The sequence below is a fragment of the Rhinoderma darwinii genome, chromosome 3 (assembly GCF_050947455.1).
Source record: "Rhinoderma darwinii isolate aRhiDar2 chromosome 3, aRhiDar2.hap1, whole genome shotgun sequence".
Classification (NCBI taxonomy): Eukaryota; Metazoa; Chordata; class Amphibia; order Anura; family Rhinodermatidae; genus Rhinoderma; species Rhinoderma darwinii.
Window position 1 is genome coordinate 273,696,888 of NC_134689.1, and position 26,991 is coordinate 273,723,878.

The 26,991-nt window shown below is 41.4% G+C and overlaps 1 protein-coding gene across 4 annotated transcripts in view; it reads left to right on the plus strand.

Annotated features, from left to right (window-relative positions):
- Nucleotides 1–26,991, plus strand: part of SLTM (SAFB like transcription modulator) — a 70,986-nt gene that overhangs the window by 9,808 nt on the left and 34,187 nt on the right. The window contains exons 1-7 of one of the 4 annotated variants that reach the window (XM_075857936.1): nt 1,861–2,038; nt 6,023–6,110; nt 7,883–7,944; nt 11,635–11,817; nt 16,399–16,449; nt 25,172–25,199; nt 26,163–26,616. In XM_075857936.1, the coding sequence (XP_075714051.1) occupies nt 1,904–2,038; nt 6,023–6,110; nt 7,883–7,944; nt 11,635–11,817; nt 16,399–16,449; nt 25,172–25,199; nt 26,163–26,616 (1,001 nt within the window). In that variant the 5' untranslated portion in view covers nt 1,861–1,903. Of the gene's footprint in view, nt 1–1,860; nt 2,039–6,022; nt 6,111–7,882; nt 7,945–11,634; nt 11,818–16,398; nt 16,450–25,171; nt 25,200–26,162; nt 26,617–26,991 lie in introns of those variants that run through there. The other 3 variants (XM_075857938.1, XM_075857935.1, XM_075857939.1) reach the window with 3 other exon arrangements.

The window sequence follows — 26,991 nt, forward strand, 5'->3', positions numbered from 1 at the left end:
TTGGCTTTTGAAGCGTGGATTTGCTTGGTAGTAGTTTTGAGTATTGCTGGTATTTCCGTTTATAATGTGGGGGTACATGTAAGCTGGGCAGAGTATATCCGGGGCATAGTCAGGTGGTATAATAATTGGGTTAAAAAAAACCAGTAAAATAATCAATAGATGTGTGTTACGCTGTGACACAATCCTTTCTGCACAGGCCGGTGTCTCTCTGATAAATCTCCTTCCTTATACGCTTTTGGTCCACACTCCGCACCTTTGCAGTTTAGGGAATTTTGCTGGGAAGTGTTTTCCTGGTATAATACGGGCACCCTCGCTTCCAGCAGATATGTTTGCGCCCCCCTTCCTTTTTCCCTAATTTTAGGGCCTTGATAATTTGCCTCTTGAAACAGAAGAAATGTTCCCCTTGGGCCGGCACAACTGCATATTTTTTATTTCCTTAACTAATTGAATTTTTTGATAGACCTAGTTGTATGGGGGCTGTTTTTTTTGCGGGACGAGCAGTAGTTATTATTGGTACCATTTTGGGGTACATGCGACATTTTTATCACTTTTTATCCTATTTTTTTTGGAGGCAAGGTGACCAAAAAACAGCAATTTTGCGATAGTTTTTTACATTTTTTTTTTTTACGCCATTCACCATGCTTTATAAATTACATGTGAACTTTATTCTGCGGGTCAGTACGATTCCGGCGATACCTAATTTATAGCACTTTTTTTCGTTTTACAACTTTTTGCACAAGATTACTTTTGTAAAAAGAATGCATTTTTTCTGTCGCCAAGTTGTGAGAACCATAACTTTTTTAATTTTTTCGTCGACTGAGCTGTATTATGAGGGCTTGTTTTTTGCGAGACGGGCTATAGTTTATAGGTACCACTTTTGGATACATGCGACTTTTTGATCACTTTTTTTGTAAGGCAAAGTGACCAAAAAACCATTCACTGACCGCAAGCCGATTAGGCTTTGCCCCCCGGCAGGGCCTAATTGGCTTCCGTAATGGTAGAGCAGGAGGCCATTGTTAGGCTTACTTTTGCCATAGTAGCATTGGCAGCCCTGATTGCATGGCAGGGCTGCTAATCTGCTTGCAACCTCTAAGATGCAGCGATCCGGTTCCTGCCGTTACAGATGGATGTCAGCTGACATCCCACCGCTGATGACGCCGGCTCAGCTCCTGAACCGGCGGCATCTCGGAAGCCTTTCAGCCTCAGCCGCTGGACAGGTCCTCTTGCTGGGGTTCCGATGAGCTGCAGACAGCTTAAATGAAGTGATCGCGTTTGAGCGCTGCATTTAAGGGGTTAAAGGGGTTGTCCGAGATAACAGAATATTTTTAATAACACCATTAAATCATTTAAGTTAAAAAAATAAATACATTTGTAATATACTTACGTTTTCCAAAGTGCCCGATAATCGTCCTGTATAAAACTCCCATTACTCGGATCGCTCGTCCCCATACATTATCATGTTTACACAGGGAGATGTGCTGCCGACAACGATAATAGTTGTTTTTATTTTTTATTAAACGATACAACCAGCAGATGATCTAGTGTTTGCGCGTTCCCGTTTACACAGGGCAATTATCGGCAACGAGCATTCTATGAACACTTGTCTGCCCGATAATCGTCCTGTGCAAAAAAAAAAAATCTTTATCCTCTGTATTGCTAGCGTTATGAAATCTAGCGTGCACATGTAGAATGGGGGATTGAGCTTGTGCGGTACAACGACAACCTATAGCATGGCAGCAGACAGAATATTCATTCATTATATATACAGAGGTTTTCTGGAGGACTTGCCGATGAGGTTATGCCACTACGTGCAACAGCGCAGACCACGTGACTCCCACATCCGGGACTCGCTGCTTGTCACGTGACGCGGCGACATCTCAGTGCCCGGATCGAGCCGAGTAAAATGGCTTCACCTGCAGGTATGACCGAAAAGAAGAAAGTGTCGGAGCTGCGCGTCATCGACCTGAAGTCCGAGCTCAAGAGAAGAAATCTAGACGTGAGCGGGGTTAAGAACGTGCTGGTTTCTCGTCTCAAGCAGGTAGTGGAGACGACGGAGGAGGCGCTACTAGAGGCTGCCGGAGAGGGGGCAGGGAATGCTGTAGGCCGCGATTCAGTACAGTTCGCTGTATACACGTTGCTGTTCTCAGTCTGTCACGTGCACCCGCTTTACCAACAGCAGTGATAGCGGGACACAGCACAGGTGTCCCCTATATGCAGCGTATGGCGCTAGTTTTTAATGCATCAAATTTGGGGCAGTAAAGATGACTAGAAATGCCATCATTCTGACGCCCTGGGAAGCTACTTGCCATGCAGCTGCCTCCTACCTGAAGGGCTCCTTCCTTCCTTTTTTTTTTTTTTTTTTCTGTTCCATTTGTTTTATATAGAAACTATTCACATTATCATGGGCTGTAGTTTTAGGCTACATAAACATGAAGCGGATTTGCTGTGGAAAATGTTTACAGTGACATCCTCACTAAGGCCCTGTTCACACGGCATATATTTTACTGCATTTTACACGCCGAAATACGTGTAAAAAAAAAAGCTTGATTAAGTATCCTATTCAAATCAATGGGGAAGTGCGCAGTTCACACATACGATGTGTTTATTTTACTCAAACGTATTTATAAAGCATCATGTGGAAAAAAAATAGCTTGAGGTCAATACTTTGACGCGCAAAAGCGCACACAAGCTGCATAAAAAAAAACTTGGATTATGTGTCAGACGCCTGTATTTTAAAAAGCGCTTCACCGTTAACGCTAGTGTTTACTGATATTTATTTCTTTTTTTGAGTGCCCTGTGAACATGCCCCAAGTCTTCGATTTCTGAAAACAGCGAAGTGTCTAAAAAAAACAAAAAAGTCCTATACTACTCTCCTGGCACCTCTGGTAACGCTTACCTGGTCCCCTGCTGGTCTCTACACGCTCGGCCTGCAGCGATGACGTGTTGTCACATGCGATTGGCTGTTGGCGGCAGCGTTCACATGTCGTCACGACACGTCATCGGTGGAGGCAGAGTGTTGTTGCATGCGTTAATTTAAAAAAAACAACAAAACAATTTGGACTTAGTGGGATCCATCATTTGCTACGGATTACCCACAAGTTATTGATTCATTATGTTTCAGGTTTCTTTTTCTCTCGGGCAGAAAAGTTCAGCAGATCACACTAGTCTGCCTGTTAGGAGTAGGGATGCACGGTGCTTCGAAACTTCGATACGGTTTCGGTGTCCTGCACCCTCAAACAGGTCGATATAGTTATTTCATGCATTTCAATACTAAGCTGTGCCACCGCACAGCTTAGCATTGTAACACATGAATGTATGAGAGCGGGGCTTGGACAGTGCAGTCCAGCCATTGCCCTGCTCCTGAGACCTGACAAGGGTGCGCGGTCAGCATAAGGTGATGCAAGCAGCGCTGCACTAATGAGCGGCCGCAGTGAAGATAGAACATGGCATGCGCACTGCAAAACACCCCCATGTTCTGTCTTCAGTGCCTGCTCTCATTAGTGCAGTGCCGGCCGCATCACCGCGCGCGCGCACTTGTCAGGAGTGGGGCAATGGCTGTATTACACAGCCGCAGCCCCGCTCTAACGGCGGAGATGAGAGAAACCTCTGACCTCCACCGCTATTCCCCTCAATGCTGCGATCAAAGCTGTCTGCAGCATTCAAGGGGAAAATGAGACTGGGGACATACCATATATGGGCAGACAGCCCAGGGTCCATTGAAGGACCCCAGGGCTGTCTCACCATATATCCTGTTAGGGCATACTTTGGTATGTCTTAACTGCCAGTGTGCAATCTATATAGATATGACAGTAGATTAAAGTTTAAAAACATAGTAATGTTAAATTTAAAAAAATATACACTTTTTATGGTAAACATTAAAATAAGTCAATACATAAAACATACGCATATTCGATATCGTCGCGACTGTAATAACCTGCACAACAATTTTTTTGTCATTTATGATGTGTATGCTGTGAAAAAAATTAAATATAAACTTTTCTTTCACTTATTAATGTAAGGTACGAGGTGAGATTAATTTAACCTCTATGTGCCTCACGTTAATAGTTAAACTCATCATGTATCTCAGATTAACCCAATGTTGTCCGTTATGACTGAGAAACATGATGGGGTTAATTACTATTAATGTGAGGCACATTCAAAATTCATCACACCACATGCCTCACATCAGTATATGGAAGAACTTATATTTTTTTATTATTACTGTTGGTAAGGTATCGCTTTGCTATCAAATCGCAATACTACACAAAGTATCGGTATCGAAGTCCAAATTCTGGACATCCCTAGTTCGGAGCGATACAAATCGAATACAAGTGTGGGCGGTACTCGAAGAGTGCTATTTACATATAAAGCTTACATGGGTAACCTTCATCTCGAACCCTAGGGCTGGGCGATTATCAAAAACACGATTCATTGAAGATGTAACCTCGATTAATGAATGATTTGCATGCTACACCATTGAATTAATATATATCCCCTGAGCCTGCTGTATACAACTGTATATAATATACCCCAACTTCCCCCACGCAGGATAATGTCCCTATAGGTGCCCCCACACAGTATAATATCCCATAGTGCCTCCCACACAGTATAATGCGCCAATAGTGCCTAATAAAGATAATAAAATACATACTCGCCTGACTACATTCCAACGACGAGTGGAGGGGATCCTTCTGCTTCTCCAGTCTGTGGCTCGGTACATGTTTTCAGGTTCCGTTGCACTTAAGCCATTTCCCGGCGTTTCAGGCAACCTATTGGTCCACGGTGTCCTCCATGCCCGATCCATTTATTTCCTGTTTAGCCTCAATGCCCTCACGCCGCGGACAGTGCCTGACGGTATATACAAGGATGATGGGGGTTATATACAGGGATCCCTATCATCCCTGTATATACTAGCCACCCTTCATCCCTGTTTATAAACCCCATTATTCCTGTATATAACCCCCATCATCCCTGTATATACCAGTCAGACATCATCTGTGTATATACTATTGGGGCGGGCACTGGTCGCTCGCTATGGTGTGTGGGCATTGAGGCTAAACAAGTAAATGGGGCGGGCATTGAGCACACCGTGGACCAATAGGATGCCTGAAGTGGACCAATAACCTGCCAGTTTATGGCAGAAGTGCAGCGGACTTTGAATACATGCGTACTGAGCCGCTCAGCACAGGCAGGAGCGAGGCCTGTTGGTGCTGAGTCGTGAGCAGCCAGCATTATACAGTGAATATTAGAGCATGAATCTGAGGGTCCCCTGCTCTACCATGGTGTTCAACTGTATCTGCTTCCTGAGGACACAGATACAGTTGAAACTCGGGGGGACGTGGACGACCGAAATGCGCAAGATGACCTCGGTTATCTATGCTGAATTTAAGTGTTTCGTTTTTTTGGGGGTGTTTTTTTTTTTTTTTTCAATTGCCCAGCACTGTCGAATCATATGTATTTATAGATTCTAAATAAATACTTCACTACCCAAAGATTAGGTCCCTAAGATCTGCTTTCAGGGCCCTTTTACACATGCCAATAGGGAAAATGAGAGCATGTTCCAGATCGTTGGTTCATGTAAACATGGCAGCTATCCGCTTACAAACAAGCTCGTTCGTTGACTAATCGGAGATCGGATCATTTATGCTGACATAAACAGATTTGTCAGCAGTACCTCTCCCTATTATGGGATGTACTACTGACTATGCAAGCTGTATGGGGATGAAAAATTGGATTATCCCGGATTCACACATTGTATATTTGTTGCGGAATTCTTTAGAAAGGAGCGGTTTAGAAAGGAATTAGAAATATAAAGGAAGAACTTATACGTGACATCCTATCAATATAGTTATGGTCTCACCGTGCAATATTCACAAATGATTTCCTAATGTGAGGGAGCTATGTATGATGAATGTTTTGATATAGTAACAGCTGTTATGTATTTTTCAAGGTAATTCTAGTTTATTGTGCAAGCTTACCTGCAGCTCTATGCCTTTTATTTACATACCTATTTTCTTTACAGGCAATTGAAGAAGAAGGCGGCGACCCCGAAAATGTCGAAATAAGTTCTAGTGGCGATACTCCTTTAAAGAAGCTAATGAAGAGCAAAGGTGTGCATCACTGTTACATTTTCTGTCATTCACAGGGTTCTCAATTTACCGTTCCTTCAATAATTAGGCTGCACTTACTGAGAGACTGAACGGGGCTCCAAATTGCAGCTAAAAATGCAATTAATTATCATTAGTTACTAAAATTCTAGCTGCAGTTGTCATTTGCCACCCGCTATTGCTTGCCATATACCTGAACTCTCCGCAAAATGGGGCTGAGCGGCTTCAATTGACATCTGAAGAATACTGAAGCCGCCCAGCAGTCCCATGTGGACAACTCTGTGCAAATATATAACAAACTGCACAGTGTACCTACCCCCCACCTCCACCTTTCAAGCATCCACTGGAATGAGCACCAGACCAACCAGTTTCGAACTTTGGCCTTGGCAGTAGAGGAGTGGGTGGAGAGGCTATGGGTAGAACTACCTATATCACTGAATGCCATATTAAACAGGGTTTTTCTAAATCTCTTAATTGCGATGTCACATGTAATGCGGATGTAAAATGCCACATCAGCCAAACGTAATAACGGTTTACATGTATATACCCTTATACCCCAAGATCCTTTTTCTTTGTTTTTTTTTCGTACATGATTGCTTAAAATTATTTTTCTCTTCTGTGGGTGCTGCTTACTGCTTCTCATACGTTCATACTAACGCTAGTTAGGGAGTCCCTTAGTGGCATTTATCTGCTCAGAAGAACAGTGGTTGACCTCACTGAGGTTAGAGTATCAGAAGCCTTGGATTAAGAACTAACCTCTGGTAAATATTCAGCAGTTTTGCAAAGAGGCTGCTGACTTACACTTGTTATAGCTAATACCTTTTACGCCATGACACTATAACTAGCATCTCATGATGTACTGCTTTGAGCAATGAACAATTGATGTTACATTGTGATATAGAATGTAGAAACTCTGAAGCTGTATCAACAACTTAAAGGGAATGTGTCGCTAGAAATTATAATATTTTTTTCTGTTAAACCATTAGTATTTGAGTGATTACACTGTTTTAATTTTTTTAATGTTTTCACAAGTCAGGAAATATTATAAATTAGATTCTAATTTATAACATTTCCATGTGCTGGTCACTAGAGGGAGCAGTTCCCAAAATTTCAGCATGGTCATTTTGGTAAAGCAACCTCATTGATTTATGCTGCAAATTTGGGGTAGACACACTCTGTAGTGTCCTCACACAATCCCCCCCCCTCCCTTCTTCTGGCTACTGCCAGGAGAAGGAGGGGTTTGAATCTTCAAACCTACACTGTGTGCCGCCATTTTCTGAGCGACTGCACAGTGTAGGAGGATTCGATCCAGGGCTCAGCAGACAGTATCACACGTGAACATACACGAACATAAATTACCTGCCGCCTCCGCTGGTCTACGCTCCTATTCCTTGCGCCTGAACATATGGCCGGAAGTCATCATCTTACTGTCCGGCAGCGGCTTCTGGTCCACGTGAAAATGGCACTGGATTTCGCTCTGCGAACGAGCTTCGTTTTGGTCTGTGGGAGCGGCGCATGCACCGCTCCCACACAGACGGCATACGCTTCTGAGAAGTGAACGCCTCCCGTTCGCATTCTCTATGGGGTTGTATGTGCTGTATTTCATCTCTGCATTTGTCGTTAATCGACACAGACAGAGATGGAAAAAAAAAAAAAAATGGCAGCCCCCATAGAGAAGTGAAAGTTTGAACACAGTAAAAACTAGAACCGTGACAACACTAATAAATACAATTTTCATGACACCTTCTCTTTAAACATTAACCTCTTTATTTCAGGTAAGAAGCAGGAAGCCGATGAGTCTGGTTGTGAAGCATCTATGGAAGAAGATTCATTTAAGGTAAAGTCCTGCTTCATTATAATGAATCCCCTGATATAAATCAGGGAGGAACACCAAATCGGATAGTACCTGGTTTTCGTTTTTTTTGTTTGTTTTTTTCACTTACGCTTCACTTACGCCTAACTTGGTAGGTGTGCAAAAATCACTTCAGTAATATGTATGTTATCTGTGTCCCTCCCTTTACTATATCCTATATTGAGTGGACAGGCTTTTAGGGAGATTAACAGGGTTTTCTGGATGTCTAAACTTTCATTTTCTCAAGAAATTAGCAAGTAATAAGAAAAGCCACAGCTTACTACTAATTTATATGTACTTGTTCTTTCCCAGAGCCCAGTGTACAAAACTCATGCCACTTTGTATTCGATGTGGTCAGGTGCTCATCCATAGCTCTTCCTCTGCTTAAGCAGATGGTTGTGTACAGTGTGATTTTATAAACTGTCATAATGATGTTCCCCTTTAAAGTCTCCACTGTAACCTTACAATCGGAGCATAGTGAACAGTTTATTGGAGCATGTATTTTGCTTATGCAATAGCATAAAAAGGCTTTCCTAAAATGGCCCATTGTGTGCTCTATTGCGCCCCATGCACACTACCGTGCCCGTAATCACAGCCCCCAGATTGTGGGCACGGCCGCCCGCTTTTCCGGGCTGTGCGCCCATTCAAAGTATAGGAGCACGGCCCGTAAAATAAGAAAAATAGGACATGCTCCATAATTCCCGGCACGGACATCCATCCCTAGTGCTACGGAAAGGTGTCCGCAACCAAAAAAACCGAGTTCTGTAAAACCGTAGACTGGGGTACGGTCTGCGGTTTTACTGTTGTGTGCATGGGGCCTTAGAATGTACTTATTAAGTATAATTATTAGTACGAAGGTGCAGTAACTGACTGAAATCTACCTCTAAAAAGACCATAAGCCAATATGCAAACATGGGAATTATGTGCAAGGCATTCATTGTTGGGGTCTTCTACACATTGCGGTCAAATCAGTGTTTTTACAGTGATATCTGTAAACCTGCATTGTTTAGCCAACTTTTACCAAAGGCGGTGGCAAAAACAACTTTTGAATAGACTAACTGAAATTCGATAGTTTTATAGATGGGGTCATGGTAAAACAGTGTACTTAATTTTAAAGAGTAACTGCAATTTCACAAAACTTTGGTATGTCAGAGACCTATCAGATGTTTTGATTGGTGGAGGTTCGGGCGCTGAGAACTTGTAAAACTTCCGTGAGCCCGTCTTCAGCCTAGGAGAAGCACTGATAACCGCTTAAGGTGCAGAGTGCTCAGCTGAGCGCTTCTACCTCTTTGTTTTAATGATGGTGGGGGTCTCTGCACCCGGACCCCCGCTAATTAAAACTTTTGATGTGGCTCGGACATATCAAGCTTTGTGAAGGCTTAGTTACTCTTTAGGCTGGGTTTACACAGAGTTTTATGCAGATGGAAATTCTGCGTCAAAATTCCGGTTTGAGGCAGATTTTCCTCTGCCTGCACGCGGTTTTCGCTGCGTTTTTCACCCTTTGAGCGCCGAGGGCATAAAACTCTGCAAAATACGCTTTCTCTGCCTCCTTTTGATGTCAATGGGAGGTCAGAGGCGTAAATGCCCGAAGATGGGGCATGTCCCTTTTTTCTCCCGCGAGGCGGTTTTACCGCTCGCGGGAAAAAGACTCCTCCGACTTCCATTGAAATCAATGGGAGGCATTTTCGGACGGTTTTTGACGAGTTTTGCGGCGCGGTTTCCGCATCCAAAAACTCGTCCACAAACTCAGTGTGAACCCAGCCTTAAGGTGTTCGCAGTTAACAGATGTTTGATGTGGAGCTGCACGTGTGATCAGTGGCTGAGAATTATAACTTCTCCTTATATAGTGGACTAGACACTTTCTGGGAAGTAGGTATTTATCTGCCTGTAAAGATTAGTTTGTTTATGATGTTTTGGAGCCATTGCTATTGATTCAAGGAATTACTAGACTCCTTTTTAAATGTAGTATTCTATGTCAATGTTGCCTTTAAAGCTCATATCGTCACACTTTTGGGTGTAAAAGTAAAGAGCCTTTGGTGCATACATTTTATACCTAATTTTGAAATGTGTTTCCGTGTGCTGCAGTTTTATAGCATGCACTCATTCTCCTGGTAAAAGAAAATGGAAGAATATTTTGTGAACAAGGTGGCTAATGTGTGTAAATAAATACAATTTGAATCCTTTTTACTGACATCCGTAGATGTTTTGATTGGTCTCTAATCTTTGAAAGATACAGAGCCCCTAGTATAATACACGACTTCTAACCGGGTTTTTCTACTGTGAAACAATTTTAACGTTTTTTTTCTTGTGGAAATTGTCGTCATTGGTGTACTTTTTGGGTACCTTTTTATACTCTTTGAAAATAAAGTTGAAAAATAATTATCTGGGAACCATTTTGGACCCTCATTAAGAGGGGAAATAAAATAATATGGTGTTTTTGATTGTGGTTCAGGGCGTCGTATTTTGTGAGCTTGTGTCACTGCAGAATTTAGTATGTCCCTTAACTTTCAACATTATCTGCATTTGTCTGAGTTCCAAATTAATTAATGCTCTCCCTGGTGGATCTGAGAGGCCGGCTGGAGAGAGACCATGACACGCAGCGTCGGTGTTCAAAAACAGTGTCTGCCCTAGGGGGCGGATCCAACTTTATAAGAAAATGAGTTCCCCATAAAACTTGCAAACCGACATTCTACGTATGGTAACATACAGAATCCCAAGCTCCGCTTTAGTATGTATCTTTTTCCAAAAGGAGTACAATGTCATCAAGTTTTCACGTCCGCCTTTGTAATAGTCGTAAACCAGACGATTTAGAATAGAATAACCATCCCTCTGTAGGCTGTTTCAGTAGTTCTGAGCTCCAGTTACACCTATCCATAGCAGTAGATATTAAGCACTTTTTAGGTTCACACATATTAAGATATTAAAATATTTTTGACGCATGTTTGGCTGAGCTAGGTGAATCCATTTTAATTTTATTGTAAAATTTTTATTGATCTGAAACTGCATTAATACAAACAACATTATATTATAAAGTGATCAGCAGCAAATCAAGCTTGGGCATAAGCTAAATTCGCAAAGGCTATGAATGACATTTCCTTAGGTCGATAACCAGTTGTACTGTTGATGCCATTTAAAATGTGGGTGCCCACTGAATCTGAATTTCTGTTGACCCTTCTGTATAGCAGAGTTTTTCCCACAATGAATGCTCAGTGTAGAAAGTTAAGAATGACTACAATATAAATAAAGTTCATAAAGAATGCAAATATGGTGAGTGGAGAGGGCAGTTTTTTGCTTTAGCAGGCGGCAATGTTTCTCCTGGAATGTTACACAACATCGATCGCGGAACAGCATGTTCATGGGTTCATATGGTTTAGATCAGTGGAGTGCACTCTGCTAATCCAAATTTGGTTTAGTAGAACTACAGGGTTCTTTGTGTTGCAGAAACTAAAATGTGCCCCATTAGGCCGTGGGAAATTTTCCAAAATCGCTTGATCGCATGATCAGAGGTTTTTTTTTGCAATGTCTGCCCATCCAAATTACAAATGGGCTATAGGCCACCAACTTTCTAGCAAACCTGTACTACGCTGGCAAACAAATTGCATACCCCTCATTCACTGAATGGGTAAGCCTTTCTTGGAACATTAAAAGAATCATTGTTTGCCTTTTTCAAAAAAGGACTTTGAGCTGGAGTCTCAAGATGTAAGTGATCAAGATGCTAGTGATGAAGTAAAGGACTCTGAGGAGAATTATGAAGAAAATTCTAAGTCTGTCACAGTGCTATCTACAGAAGATGAGAAGAACACCGACTCAAAGCGTACACATCCAGACGAGGACACTGATGAAGAACCTCAAAATCAAGTATGACGAGTGGTTACCTTCCAATCACACTAGGCTTTTGTATGTTAGCTGCAAATTGGGTTGTAAATATGCTGGTGGACACTGTTAGGCCCTGTTTATTCAAAAAATACTGTCTCTCTGCATGCTTTTGGTGCCATCAGAAGATTAGAGGAACACCTTTCCTCCTGCTCGGAACAGTCCTCTTGGGGCTACTGCTTTCCAATTCTCTGCTTTTACATTCCCTGTTGATATTTAATTGGTATAATATTTTTTTACGCTTCCACATTTGTTTCCTAATGTTTCGTGCTAAGGGCTTAGGATTCATTAGTGCCTTCAGTCAATTTTACTTGTAATAATGAAAGTGTTAATTGCAAAAAAATTAGCTTTTCTGAGTTGTGACCTCAATTGTTAAACATAAGGTTTAAGCACCAGTTAAAGGTTACTCTGTTATTTGTTGCTTAGGTAAAACTTCAGATAACCCCACCACTAATTATCATATTCATTGCATATATCCTAAAAAATTAAGTTTGCCATTTACATGCTGTGTATTTTTTTAATTTTTAACCTGCGTCTGGACGTTTACTCGCATAGTATAATAGTGTATAGTAATGTGCACGTCCACCTAATGAGCTTAGTGCTTGTGGAAGCGCATGCTCACTACCCCACAATCGGGTCTCTGAGTATTGATCCTTCTGCTCACTGCAGAGTAGCCAATGAAAATAGCTTTCTGCCCTGCTTGTCTGGGAAGGAGCAGTCCCTGCAGTGGCACTGCAGTATGGCAGAAGACACTCCTCCTTTTTAGCTTGTTAAAGAGGCTCTGTCACCAGATTATAAGTGCCCTATCTCCTACATGTTATCGGCACTCTAATGTAGATAACAGTGGTTTTTATTTTGAAAAACGATAATTTTTGAGCAAGTTATGCACAATTTTAGATTTATGCTAATTAGTTAATAGACAACTGGGCGTGTTTTTTACTTTTTACCAAGTGGGCGTTGTACAGAGGAGTGTATGACGCTGACCAATCAGCCTCATACACTTCTCGTTGTTCCAGCCCATTGTTACAGTGTGATTGTGCAGTGAAAGAAGCTGGGCTGGAACAATGAGAATCTCCTTCAGGATTTTCTAATAGAGCAGAATTCCTGTATCCATCAATTATGACAAATCTGCAGAAGCAAAGCAGCCCCAGACCATCACACCACCACCACGTTTGAAGGTTAACATGATGTATTTATGGTGGAATGTGGTGTTCGCTTTACACCAGATGTAACAAAACCCATGTCTTTCAAAAAGTTTTACTTTTATTGGTCTACAGAATATTATCCCAATTGTTTTGGGGGTCATCTAGATGTTGTTTGACTTGAGACTAGCCTTTGTTCTTTTTGGTCAACAGTTCTTTTTGCTCCTTACAGCTCTCCCATAGATGGCATTTTTGCCCAGTGTCTTTCTTTTTGTGGACTCGTGTACATTAACCTTAATTGAGACAAATGAGGCTTGCACCACTTTAGATGTTCGTCTGGGTTTTTTTGTGGCCTGGATGAGTTGTTAATTCACTCTTAGTGAAATTTTGGTAGGCCTGGCCACCCCTAGGAAGGTTCACCACAAGCTTTCTTCATTTGAGGATTATGTCTCACCGTGGTTTGCTGGATTTGTATCCCTTTCCCGACTGGTAGAATTCGATGACTTTGGCATCTGTATTTGAATCTCTTTAGAATGTGGCATCGTGTGCACATCGTGAGACCACCTAGCCTGCTTCACATTGCCAGACAGGTTCTGTTTAGGTGATGTTTAGATTCAACAGGTCTCGCAGTAATGCATGGATGTGGCTTGTGGAATTGAACCCAATTGTCCATTGAATTTGGTTACCTGGTTGATCTAGTAGCTAAGGGGGCAATTACTTTTTTCACATAGGGCCAGGTGGGGCTGATCAGCATTTTTCCTTCAATAAATGAAATAATCATTTGAAAACATCATTTTGTGTATACATGGGTTATCGTCATCTAATTTAAAAGTAGGTTGACGGTCAAACTTTCAAGTGAGACAAATATACAAAAATAGTAGGAATTGGGAAGGGACAAAAACTTTCACTGCTCACGAACACACATACTATGGTACATTAAAAGTTCCATTAGTATACTTGAATGTGATCTTGTCTATAATGCACTGCAATACTTCTGTATTGTAGTGTAGCCTGTCATTGTTCTACACCTACACTTCAGACGTAGGGTACTTGATTGGTATTCTGTCTGCCATGACAGCTCATCGGCATCCTGCGATCGTGTTGTGGGGTGATGGAGGGAGCTTCCTCCCACTGTTGAGCAACTTTTGTGCTGCGGGCTCTGTTGAAGGGGATTAAACGGCTGGAATTTGTCTCATCTTTGATCCCGGCTATTAGAGGGGGATTTCGGCTGGACATTCAAGCCTGCATCCACTGGTGGTGTTACGTACACACTAGTAAAAGTATGGCGGTTTCTGGGGACGAGCTGCAACATAGTATTATGGCGTGAGGCTGGAAGGGATTTACAAAAAATGTGTGAAATAAGTAATGCATAAAGTGCATCGGTTAAATATTGTGGTATTTTATTGCACATGTTATCAACTCTTCATTATCCATGTTGGACCCTGTGTGGTGAAAGGTAAGCAGACGTTTTAATTTGTCTCTTACTAATGCTTGTATGGTTTTTTTCTTGCACTGTACACCAATGTAGGATGCTTTTTTTTCTTTGCGTTTTTTTCTAAAGATGTGATTTATTCTTCATCTTGTATTGTAATCCCCAAATCTGTGACCATAGTTAATTCAACAGTACTTAAGGGAGTTGTCTGGTTTCAGTGAATTAACCTTTGTTTTTTTTATACAATTTTCTAATATACTTTATGTATTCCTTGTGCTTTAGAAGATCTCTGCTTGTAGTAGGAACATTAATTCCTTCAAATGGATAAAATTCTGTCCATGGTCATGTGATGGACACAGGTGCTGGGATCAATGGAATTGACAGCTCTGATGCACACAATGTAACACCTGTGTGATAATCACATGACTACGGACAGAATTAAACCATGAATGTTCCTACTGAATAACAAGCAGAGATCTTGAATTGAGGAATTAACCCGTTTCCGCCGCAGCCTTTTTTCAGATTTTCATTTTCGTTTTTTGCTCCCCACCTTCCAAAAGCCATAACTTTTTTTATTTTTCCGTCGATATAGTACTATGAGGGCTTGATTTTTGCGGGACGAGTTGTAGTTTACGGTGTTGTGCCATATAATGTACTAGGAAACAGCAAAGAAAAGAATTTGTGGGGTAGAAAATGAAAAACAGCGATTCTTCCATTGTTTTTTGCGCTTTGTTTTTACGGAATTCACTGTGCAATTGAAACATGCTAACTTTATTCTGTTGGGTAAATACGATTATGGCGATACCAAATATATATATTTTTTTTCTTCATGTTTTACTACTTTTACAAGTAAAAACCGAAGTGTAAAAAATACAATTTATTTTGTCATTTCTGAGAGCCATAACTTTATTTTTTCAGTCGATTAAGTGGTATGAGGGCTTATTTTTTGTGGGATAAGCTGTATGTTTTTAATGCTACAGTTTTTGGGTGCATGCGACGTTTTGATCACTTTTTTTTATTTTTTATTTTTTTCATTTTTTTGTGGGAGATGAGGTGACCAAAAAATAGCGAATCTGGCGTTTACGTTTTTTTTTACGGCGTTCACTGTGTGGGTTAAATAATGATATATTGTAATAGTTCAGACTTTTACGGATGCAGCAATACCAATAATGGTTATTTAATTTTTTACTATGCTCTGGCGGGAAAATGGGAAAAGGGTTTTCTTTTGGAACTTTTAAGAATTTTTATTTTTTTACATTAAAAAAAAACAAACCCATTCAACCAGCGATCGTTAGATTGCTTGCACTATACTAATGTATTGCAGTATATCGTGATTCTGACAGTCCTCTTAAGCCCTGCCGGAGGCAGCGCTTAATGGGAGCATAAAGATGACGGACCTGGGGGCCTTCATTATGCCCCCCAGGCAGCCATCGCCACCCCGCGATTGCATGAGGCGCGATGAGCTGTTAGGGTGGGTCGCCCCCTTCTTTCTAACGATTTAAACGCCGCGGTCGCTATTGACCGTGGCATTTAACTAGTTAAACTAGTGGGATCCTGCTCGTTCCGCTGAGGTATCGGCTGTAACATACAGCCGACACCCGCATCGTATGGAGCGGGTTCACTCCATGAGCCAGTTCCATACTTCCCCCTACCCGACTTTGGCGTATGGATACGTTAAATGTCGGGAAGGCGTTAATACAGAAAGTATATTGGAAAATTGTCTTTTAATTATACAAAATTATAACATACATTTTCTGGCTTTATGAAAGCTGTTGCCTGTGTAGTCCGCATTGAGAGTTCCACATTTCAAGGAAGTAAATTATTTTTTTTCTCCCCAAGAATTCCTATATTGAATAAAATCAGCAGGATAAATATTTGTACGTGTCCTGTGCTGTTGGGTACTACAAATGTAATGTACTGTAGTTTTCACCTGCTTACAGATGACTAATTCAGTGTTTTGTTTTTTTTCTTCCCTCCCTTCATTATTTTAAGGATGACAATCAAGATATGCAGGCTTTCTCCGATCATGATGTTGTTCCTGATGTAAGTTTTATATTTAAAAAAATTTTTCTACTTGTTTAAATATCTAGACGCTCATTGTCTCTATTGTTCATAGTTTAGGCTCTACTCACATCTGTGTTGTGACTTCCATTTATAACGTAGACCATAATGCAGTGCCGAATACCAGCGGCACCCAATCAACTTAATTAACCCTTTCATGACCATGGGTTATTGATACCAGTCAAATTTTCTATTTCTGCAAGGTCATGCATGCGGCATGATCTAGCAGGCACTCACTCCAGGCAGCCTGGGGGCCTTTATTAGACCCCCGGCTGCCATGGGAGACACAGACACTCGGCGATCGTATCGCCGGGTGTCGGTGGGGGAGAGAGGGAGCTCCCTCCTGCTCTCCAAAACCACTCAGATGCGGTGCTCGCTATTGAGCACCGCATCTGAGGGGTTAAACGTGTGAGATCGATACTAATATCGATCTCACACGGCAGAGCAGGGACGCTCCCAGCCCTCAGCTGCCTCTAGCAGCTGAGAGCAGGGAGATTTGACATCTCCCTTCTCTGTTTACTTATTCCGATGCCGCGACGTAAAAAGTCTATGGCAACGGAATAAGGCCCGTTAGTGACCGACGTAGAAACACGATGGGCCGGTCACTAACGGGTTAAAGAGGCTCTGTCACCACATTAGAAGTGGCCTATATTGTACATGATGTGATCAGCGCTGTAATTTAGTTTACAGCAGTGGTTTTGTTTAGAAAAACTAATTTTTGACGCAGTTATGACCTATATTCGCTTTATACTAATGAGTTTCTTAATGAACAACTGGGCGTGTTTTTTACTTTTTGGCCAAGTGGGCGTTGTGGAGAGAAGTGTACGACGCTGCCCAATCAGCGTCATACACTACTCTCCATTCATTTACACAGCCACATAAACACACTATAACGTTACTTCAGTGTCCTGACAATGAATATACATTACCTCCAGCCAGGACGTGATGTCTATTCAGAATCCTGACACTACAGCACAGCAAGCGTAATCTCGTTTGAGATTACCGTTTACAGCGTAATCTTGGGTGACGAACGGAAACCATTAGCAATATTGGTGACGGAAACGGAAGCTGTGGTTAGTTTCACTTTCCGTTGCGGGGTTCACCCGACGGAAACCTCGGAAGGAACCCCGGAACGGAAAGCAAACGGGGATGTGAACAGGCCCTTACCTTTTATTAATTTTAGAAATAACAAACTGCCTACTGGCCAGTAAGTTAAAAATTAATGTACAGTGAGTATTTGTAGATCTATCAATTCATAATATATATTAACTATATTCATAAATAATTTATTCCATCCAATTAGGTTATCTTTGTAATATTTGTAAAAAATCAGGCCTGTGGCTTTGTTGTGGATTTGCGGGCGGACGACTTGTATACAAGTGGATGAAATGTAAAAGGTGATTTGCAAAGGTTATGACTAATTTCAATCTAAAGCGCTCTACACAGATTGTAATGATACACGATAGCACTAGTACCCAGTTGGGCTCACAATCTGGTGCCGATCTCAGGCACACTCGGGCCGGTTTCATAGGCATTTTATTTAACTGTATATTTTTGTTTGATTTTCTCCCATGCACTAAACACACATGCCGCTTCTAAATATCCTAATGCATAAAGTAACCGTTAATACTAGTTTACAAATGACAGTCACTTAGAACAAAGTCTTTTTTTAAAGTGACTTTTTTTTAAGGGTATGTTCACACGCAGTGTTTTCGGACGTAATTCGGTCGATTGACGCCTGAAAAAAACGCCCTTAATACGCATTCAAAATTATGCCCATTGCTTTCAATGGGTTTTACGGTGTTCTGTTCCCACGAGCCTTCATTTTACGTGTCGCTTTCAAAAGACGCCCGCGAAACAGGGCATCTCACTTCTTGGGATGTTTTTGGAGCCGTTTTTCATTGACTCCATTGAAAAACAGATCAAATAACGTCCGTAAAATACGCCGCGAGAAACACGAGTTGCGACTAAAACGTCTGAAAATATGGAGCGGTTTTCGCCTGAAAACAGCTCCATATTTTCAGACTTTTTTGGTTCATGAGCTAAACGATGGTGCTGCCTTAACGGGGCAGCGTAACCGTGACCGGTGCCCTAATTACACTAAACTGTCTTACGCTAAAGTTCTGTGGCGGCTGTTTCTATTCCCCGCTCGGCTTGCTGGTAAGGCTGCTAGCTGGGGATGAGCTGGAGGGAGCAGCCAGTGGACACTTCTCCCCAAACCCAGCAATTTAATGTAATCATGGCACCCATCTCTATATCTTGCTGCCCGCGGTTAGTGCAGCATTATGTGCCGACAGATTCCCTTTGAAATTATTGTTTTCACTGTGTATGAGCCCTCAGGCCCTGATCAGTTTCTTGGTGCTGATTTCGACGCGGAAACTGCATCAGGTTCCGCACCAAAAAAACGTCAACCTTCTTTTTGGGGGGTTTTTTTTTTTTGCCGCAGTTCCTCCTCTTACCTCCGATTTGAAGTCAATGGGAAACAGAAATAACGTGCAGTACTAGTTTACTAGCATTTTTTTGCAGCGTTTTTTTTCCTGCGGTCCTTGCATTAGCTTCAATGGTCGCAGGCGAAAACCGTGGCAAATATAGCAGGCAGGTCAAAATTTCTGAAGGAATTCTGAGACCACTTTTTCAAACCACTTTTTCTCAGAGGGAATTCTGGGGCACATTGTTTCTACCTGCAAAAAACTGAACAGGTCCTTAATGTGGCTGTCCACTAAAAGTTGTCCGACCACAGATTAGCTATTGTTTGTTCTATTCCTGTTAATTTCTTGTCTTCCTGGAACAATAACTCTTAATTTTGCAGATTCTTGTCATTTGGAGAGGAGATTAGTGAAACAAATGAAAATGTCCTCTTATTGATGGATTGTCCTCACTGAATATTGCTGATACTTTATTATTTATATAGTTGTCCACGTGGAAATATGGTGGATTATTGTTTACTTGTAAATGTCTATTCTTGAAAGTGTCAGGGAAACTGCATACCTGGGGCACACACCTTTATTGTAGAGAATAGAATAAGCTATAAAGTAAAGCTCGTGCTACAATCGTGAGCGCAGCGATAACCCTGCAGCGTATTTATAATTCCCAGCTGTTAATATTCAGGCAGTCTCATGTGGAGTTCAGCAGATCGGGCAGTGCTTGGAGACCTTTTGCAAGGCATTGTTGTGGAATTTCATTGTAGTTTATAGGGCTAGTATCAAGTCACACCCACTTATGATGGTGACCGTTTTGATATTAAAGGGGTATTCTGATCTTGGACACTTATGGCATGTACACGGCTTGGTGGCTTCCACACTTCCAGCCACCTCGTAGCTCAGTAGCAAAAGCCCGGCGGCAGCGGGAAAAGATAGGGTGAGGGTCACGGGGCCCTGTTTTAGGGATGGGTAGGATCCGCATCTATTGGACATCTAGGTGTAGTTCACACCACATATTTTCAGACCCATTTCGCAGCATAAAACGCAATTGAAAAATGCACGGTCATTCATATGAGGTGTCTTTTTATGCTGCTGAATTAGAAAATGTCTTGTGACTTTTTTTACGAATCATATTACATGTCACTAAAGGCGTTTTGCAAGCTAATTTTTCCCTATTAATGATTAAAAAAAACACTTCAATCATAAACTGTATCTTGAGGCGATTTTTTTTAAACTCCTAAAAGGTCTGGATTTCAGAGGCTGTTTTCTCTTGAGCTTAGCATATGTTCAAGCTGAAAATACAAGGCTGTGTACATTGGCTAATGGCATATCGGTGGATATGCCATAAATGTCCGAGATGAGAATACTCTTTTAACCCCTTCGCGCTCAGCGACGTAATATTCCGTCTCGCTAACAAATACATTCGCGCTCAGCGACGGAATATTACGTTGCGGGAGTAACGGCCATTTCGCCGTCCTCCCGACACATGCAGGAGCTGTGACCGCTGCGGTCTCGTACAGCAGCTGCCGCAGCTCCTACAGCGGGGACCGATTGCTGTGTCCCCACTGATTAACCCCTTAAAAGCCGTGTTCAATAGTGATCACGGCATTTTAGGGGTTAAGCTACAATCGCCGGCCTGCTACACGATAGCGGCTGGCGATTGTAACTATGGCAACCGGACACCAAACAATGGCGTCCGGCTATGCCATCGACGGAAGCCTAGTGGGTCCTGACTAAGTCAGGACCCACTATGCTTGCGGTCAGTGAGTAGCTGATAGTTCCAATTCACTGCACTATGCATGTCATGTAGTGCAGTGTATTAGAATAGCGATCAGGGCCTCCTGTCCTCAAGTCCCCTAGTGGGACAAAGTAATAAAGTAAAAAAAAAGATGTGTAAAAATAAGAAAATAAGTTTTAAAAGTAAAAATCCCCCCCCCCCCCTTTTCCCTTATCAGTCCTTTATTATTAATAAAAATATATAAACAAATAAACTATACATAATTGGTATCGCCGTGTCCGTAACGGCCTGAACTACAAAATTATTTCGTTATTTATCCCGCACGGTGAACGCCGTAAAAGAAAATAATAATAAACCGTACCAGAATCACAATTGTTTGGTCACTTCACCTCCCAAAAAATGGAATAAAAAGACATCAAAAAGTCGCATGTACCTAAAAATACTGATGGAAACTACAGTTCGTTACGCAAAAAATAAGTCCTCGCACGGCTTTCTTGATGGAAAAATAAAAAAGTTCTGGCTCTTAGAATAAGGTAACACAAAAAGTGAATGATTGTTTACAAAAAGTATTTTATTGTGCAAACACCATAAGACATAAAAAAAAAACTATAAACATCTGGTATCGCCGTAATCGTATCGCCCCGCAGAATACAGTGAATGTCAGTTTATAGCGCACGGTGAACGCTGTAAAAAAAATAGAATAAAAAAACAATAGTAGAATTGCGGTATTTTAATCACCACGCCACTTAAAAATAGAATAAAAACTGATCAAAAAGTCGCATGCACCCCATGATAACTACACTGAATTCCTCAAGGGGTCTATTTTCCAAATTGGGGTCACTTTTGGGGGTTTTCCACTGTTTTGGCACCACAAGACCTCTTCAAACCGGACATGGTGCCTAATAAAAAAAGAGGCCTCAAAATCCACTAGGTGCTCCTTTGCTTCTGAGGCCGGTGTTTCAGTCCATTACCGCACTAGGGCCACATGTGGGATATTTCTCTAAACTGCAGAATCTGGGCAATAAATATTAAGTTGCGTTTCTCTGATAAAAACCTTTTGTGTTATAAAAAAAAATGGTATAAAGAGGATTTTCTGACAAAAAGAAAATGTAAATTTCACCTCTACTTTGCTCTAAATTTCTGTGAAACACCTAAAGGGTTCATAAACTTTCTAAATGCTGTTGTGAATACTTTGAGGGGTCTAGTTTCTAAAATGGGGTGTTTCATAGGGGTTTCTAATATATAGGTCCCTCAAAGCAACTTCAGAACTGAACTGGAACCTAAAAAAATAAATAAATTAGGCAATACTTCGCTTCTTACATTATACTGATAATGAGCCGTGCCCACCCCGAGATGACCCCAGTTTTGACCGTTTGTATAAACGGAGACCCCTATTAGACCGTTCCAGTGCCCGGTTTTCCCAAGCATACACCCCCGAGAAGTGTATTTCTATTGATGAGTCCCTGGTACATTTTAAAGGGAGGGTTCAATTCCGCGAGTACCTGCCGGGTAAGATGGCAAGGTATGGCGTGAAGATGTATGAGCGGTCCGAGAGTGCATCAGGGTATACCTACAAATTTAGGATATATAAAGGGAAGGACACCAGTAGTCAACCCCCAGAATGCCCCCCACCTTACTGTGAGTTAATGCAAAAATTGTGTGGGATTTGGTGCACCCACTGCTGGACCAGGTTTACCACCTCTACCTGGATAATTTTTATACCAGCGTCCCACTCCAACTGCCACGCTTCCAGAAGTCCTGAGGCATGCGGCACTGCTAGAAGAAATCTGAGAGGCCTTCCTAAGACTCTGCTTGGGCAAACAAGAAGGGGTGGGAGCAGGGCACAATCTAGCAGCAACATATTGTGTGTCAAGTACAAGGACAAGAGAGATGTCACACCAGTACCCATGTACCTGTACGGAGAGCCCCAAACCAGACTGCATCCTGGACTACAATAGGTACATGGGAGGGGTGGACTTGTCAGATCAAGTCCTAAAGCCCTACAGCGCCATGCGGTGTGGTATATGAAGCTGGCCGTGCACATCATACCGATGGCTTTGTACAATATGTACATGCTACATCGATGTACAGGCCAGAGGGGAACTTTCCTGGAATTTCAAGAGGTGGTTATCAAGAACCTAATCTTTAGGAAGCAAGGCCACACGCATCGTACCAGGGCAACACTTTCCAGGAGGAGTTCCCCAAACTGGCAAGAAGGGAAAAAGTCAAAAGAGGTGCAAAGTCTGCTATAAGAGGGCGATAAGGAAGGACAATCTATCAATGTGACACGTGTCCCGAAAAACCAGAGCTCTGTATGAAAGAGTGTTTTAAAATTTATCATACATCCCTTGGTTTATAATTTACTCCAATTTTACTTACCCTGATGTACTCCGCACAGCTTAACCCCCTCATCTTTCCCTTCTGAGCCCTGCTGCGTGCCCAGGCAGCTGATAACAGCCACATGTAGGGTATTGCCGTACCAAGGAAAACCCACATTACAGTTTATGGGGTGTAGGTCTCCGGTCAAAATGCTCACTACACATCTAGATGAATGCCTTAAGGGTGTAGTTTTTAAAAAGGGGTCACTTCTTGCAGGTTTCAACTGTACTGGTACCTCAGGGGCTTCTGCATACATTACTTCGCACCAGAAACTCCCCAGTAGGCCATATGGTGGTCCTTTCGTTCTGAGCCCTCCCATGGGCCCAAACGTCAGTTTATCACCACAGATGGGGTATTGCCGCATTCAGGACAAATTGCGCAACAGAATGGGGTGTTTTATTTCTTGTGAAAATAAAAAAAATTCAGCCAAAACTACATATTATTGGAAAAAATTTATTTTGTTTTAATTCACACCCCAATTCAAATAAGTTCTGTGAAAAAACTATGGGGTCAAAATGGTCACAACACCCATAAATGAATTCCTTGAGGGATGTAGTTTCCAAAATGGGGTCACTTCTGGTGGGTTTCCATTGCTTTGATACCTCTGGGGCTCTGCAAATCCCGAAAACCAACCGAGCAAAATCTGCACTCCAAAGAACACACAGCGCTCCTTTCCTGCTGAGCCCTGCCATGGGCCCAAACGGCAGTTTATCACCACAAATGGGGTATTGCCGCACTAAGGACAAATTGGGCAACAAAATTGGGTATTTTTGTTCCCTGTAAAAATAGGAAGTCTTGATCACAAATGACATCTTATTGGAAAAAATGTATTTTTAATTTCACAGCCCAATTCAAATAGGTGCTGTGAAAAAACTGTGCAGTCAAAATGGTAACAACAACCATAAATAAATTCCTTGAGGGGTGTAGTTTCCAAAATGGGGTCACTATTGGGGGATTCCTACTGTTTTGGCACCTCCACACCTTTTCATACCTGGCATGCTGCCTAAAATATATTCTAATAAAAAAAGAGGCCTCAAAATGCACTAGGTGCTTCTTTGCTTCTAGGGCTTGTGTTTTAGTCCACGAGCGCACTAGAGCCACATGTGGGACATTTCTAAAAACTGCAGAATCTGGACAATACATAGTAGTGTTTCTCTGGTAAAACCTTCTGTGTTACAGAAAAAAAATTGAATAAAATTGAAATTCCGCAAGAAAAATGAAATTTGCAAATTTCACCTCCACTTTGCTTTAATTCTTGTGAAATGCCTGAAGGGTTAAAAAACCTTCTAAATGCTGTTTTGAATACTTTGAGGGGTCTAGTTTTTAAAATGGGGTGTTTTATGGGGGATTCTAATACATAGGCCCCTCAAAGCCACTTCAGAACTGAACAGGTACCTTTAAAAAAAGGCTTTTGAAATTTCCTTAAAAATGAGAAATTGCTGTTTATGTTCTAAGCCTTGTAACGTCCAAGAAAAATAAAAGAATGTTCAAAAAACGATGCCAATCTAAAGTAGACATATGGGAAATGTGAACTAGTAACTATTTTGGGTGGTATAACCGTCTGTTTTACAAGCAGATGCATTTAAATTCTGAAAAATGCTATTTTTTTCACAATTTTCTCTAAATTTTGCAATTTTTCACCAATAAGCACTGAATATATCGGCCAAATTTTACCACGAACATGAAGCCCAATGTGTCCCGAGAAAACAATCTCAGAATCGCTTTGATAGGTTTAAGCATTCCGACGTTATTACCACATAAAGTGAAATATGTCAGATTTGAAAAATGGGCTCTGAGCCTTAAGGCCCAAACTAGGCTGCGTCCTTAAGGGGTTAAGGAATTGATGGTTATGTTGTTTTCTTATATGAAACTAGAGTTTCATGGAACTTTGTCACCAGTTTTATTGCTAGATCATGACTGGGGTCTGTTTGCAAAATATACTACATTCAGATAAACCCCTGTCTATATGCTATTATGGCATATATGGACATTATGGAGGGTTGGTGGCTTCGAACCCCTACCCTCGTATCAATAAACCAGAACAAAGAGCTACGTGAGGAGATTAGCCTGCCCAAGAACAATTCTGTATTTATTACATGGTTGCAATGGCAACATTTAATGTCAAAGTAATATATTTAAATCAATTTTCTTCCTAATTTTTTTTCAGGAAGAAGATGAGGACAATGAAAATAAAGGTTAGTCTATATATTCAACTGTTTTTTAGTTTAAAATAAAGTATAGATTGTCAAACTATTCCTATTCAATTATTTAAGAGAAATCAACTTATGCATTGTGGACTATGAAGCACATATTTCACCCATTCTAGATTTTGTTCTGGAAGGTAAGTTTGGACATCTGGTTGCACCTCGTTACAGGAAACCAGTGTGCGTTTTTAATATTTTCTTTTGGAACACTATCTGTGGAGGACTACCTGTACTTGCTAACTTCTATTATGTGGATTGTACAAACATTTGGATATATGGAGGCTTTCTAGATTTGGAACCTGCGTATGGGAATATACAGTCACCTATGTAGTCATCAAGTCGTGGAGAGAATATCTCTTGTGAACCTGAATTGGCATGGAGTTTCATTCTTGCCTGGTGTAAAATTGGCTGTGCTGAAGCTCGGGAAGTAAAACCGTAAGACTGAGACTGGTATGTTCAGCAGTTGGCACAGAAGTGAATACTTGGACACTTTAGAAGTGAACTGCATGGGATGATTAGAAGCAGTTTCTGACGTTGTCTTGGATATCAAGATTGGCATTTGTCAGGTGTGACAGAGTTGAAGAAGAATTTCCTGTCACTGGCTTAACCTGCTGGAAGACGTGAACCGTAATATCTATCTACTAATGGATGAAGAGACTGACCTGTTTTGAGGCATGAGATTTCAAGTTTATTTGTCCAGAATGCAGCTGACTTTTCTGAAGATGTTCTGTGGATTTGGAACCCCGTTTTAATGAAGCAGCCACAAGCCCGGAACCATGGAGCATTATCGTATTTATTATGCTGTCTTGCCATGAAGAGTGTCATCTTGTTTGTCTTAACAGTTAACATTGCTTAAAAATGTAACTAGATTTGTTTTCTCTAGGTCCTGCACTACAGTTTGACTTTGTTTAAACTTCTTATTTTGCCATGTTTATTCCTGTTAAATCCTCTTAGATATAACAGGTTCTGGTGATGGTACACAAGGCGTATCTAAACCTGTTCATTCAGAAGAGAAGGTATCAGAGCGGACTGTCAAAGATGGCATGCAAGATAGCACTTCACTGAAAGAAGCAGAGGACGATAATGTTTCTGTCACACTCCAGGCTGAAGATGCCATCACTATAGATTGTGATGGAGATGACCTCCTAGAAACAGGTAAAAATATGAAACTTACAGATTCGGAGGCATGCAAGTCAAAGGATGAGGAGGAAGCGAGGAACGCCAAGAATGGCCTGGAGAAACGAAAAGATAAGTCCGAGAACAAAAAAGATGACAAAGCGGAGTGTGGTAAAGGAGAGGGTGCTAAGAAGGATTCCAGAGAAGGTTCAAAGAAAGCTGAATCTGGAGATAAAGAGAAGGATTCTCAGAAGAAAGGTCCATCTACAGGGGCCTCTGGTCAAGCAAAGAGGTTTGTTTTTCTATGTCAGTTCATTAAGATACTGATTACCAGCGTTCACTAAGAGCACTCTACATTAAGGGGTAGCATCAAGAATATTATTAGCACCTTGCCTTGTGTTTATAATACTTTTTGAGCCTCATAAGTTCTTTTTTTTTTTTTTTTTTTTTTAAATCCAAGATATTCCCAGTTTGTTCTACTGCCAGCAGTTTTATTTTTATTTTTCCAAATTGACAAGTTTCTAAGCTCCTTGTGATGATGGTAAGGAGCAGCTGCCCGTTTGAACACAAATGAAGTCAAGTCCCGTTCTTGAATTCTGGAGAAGATTTGCCATATTTCCACACTGAATATATTTGTCAGAAAATCTAGATCTTCAGGCTTCCTGGG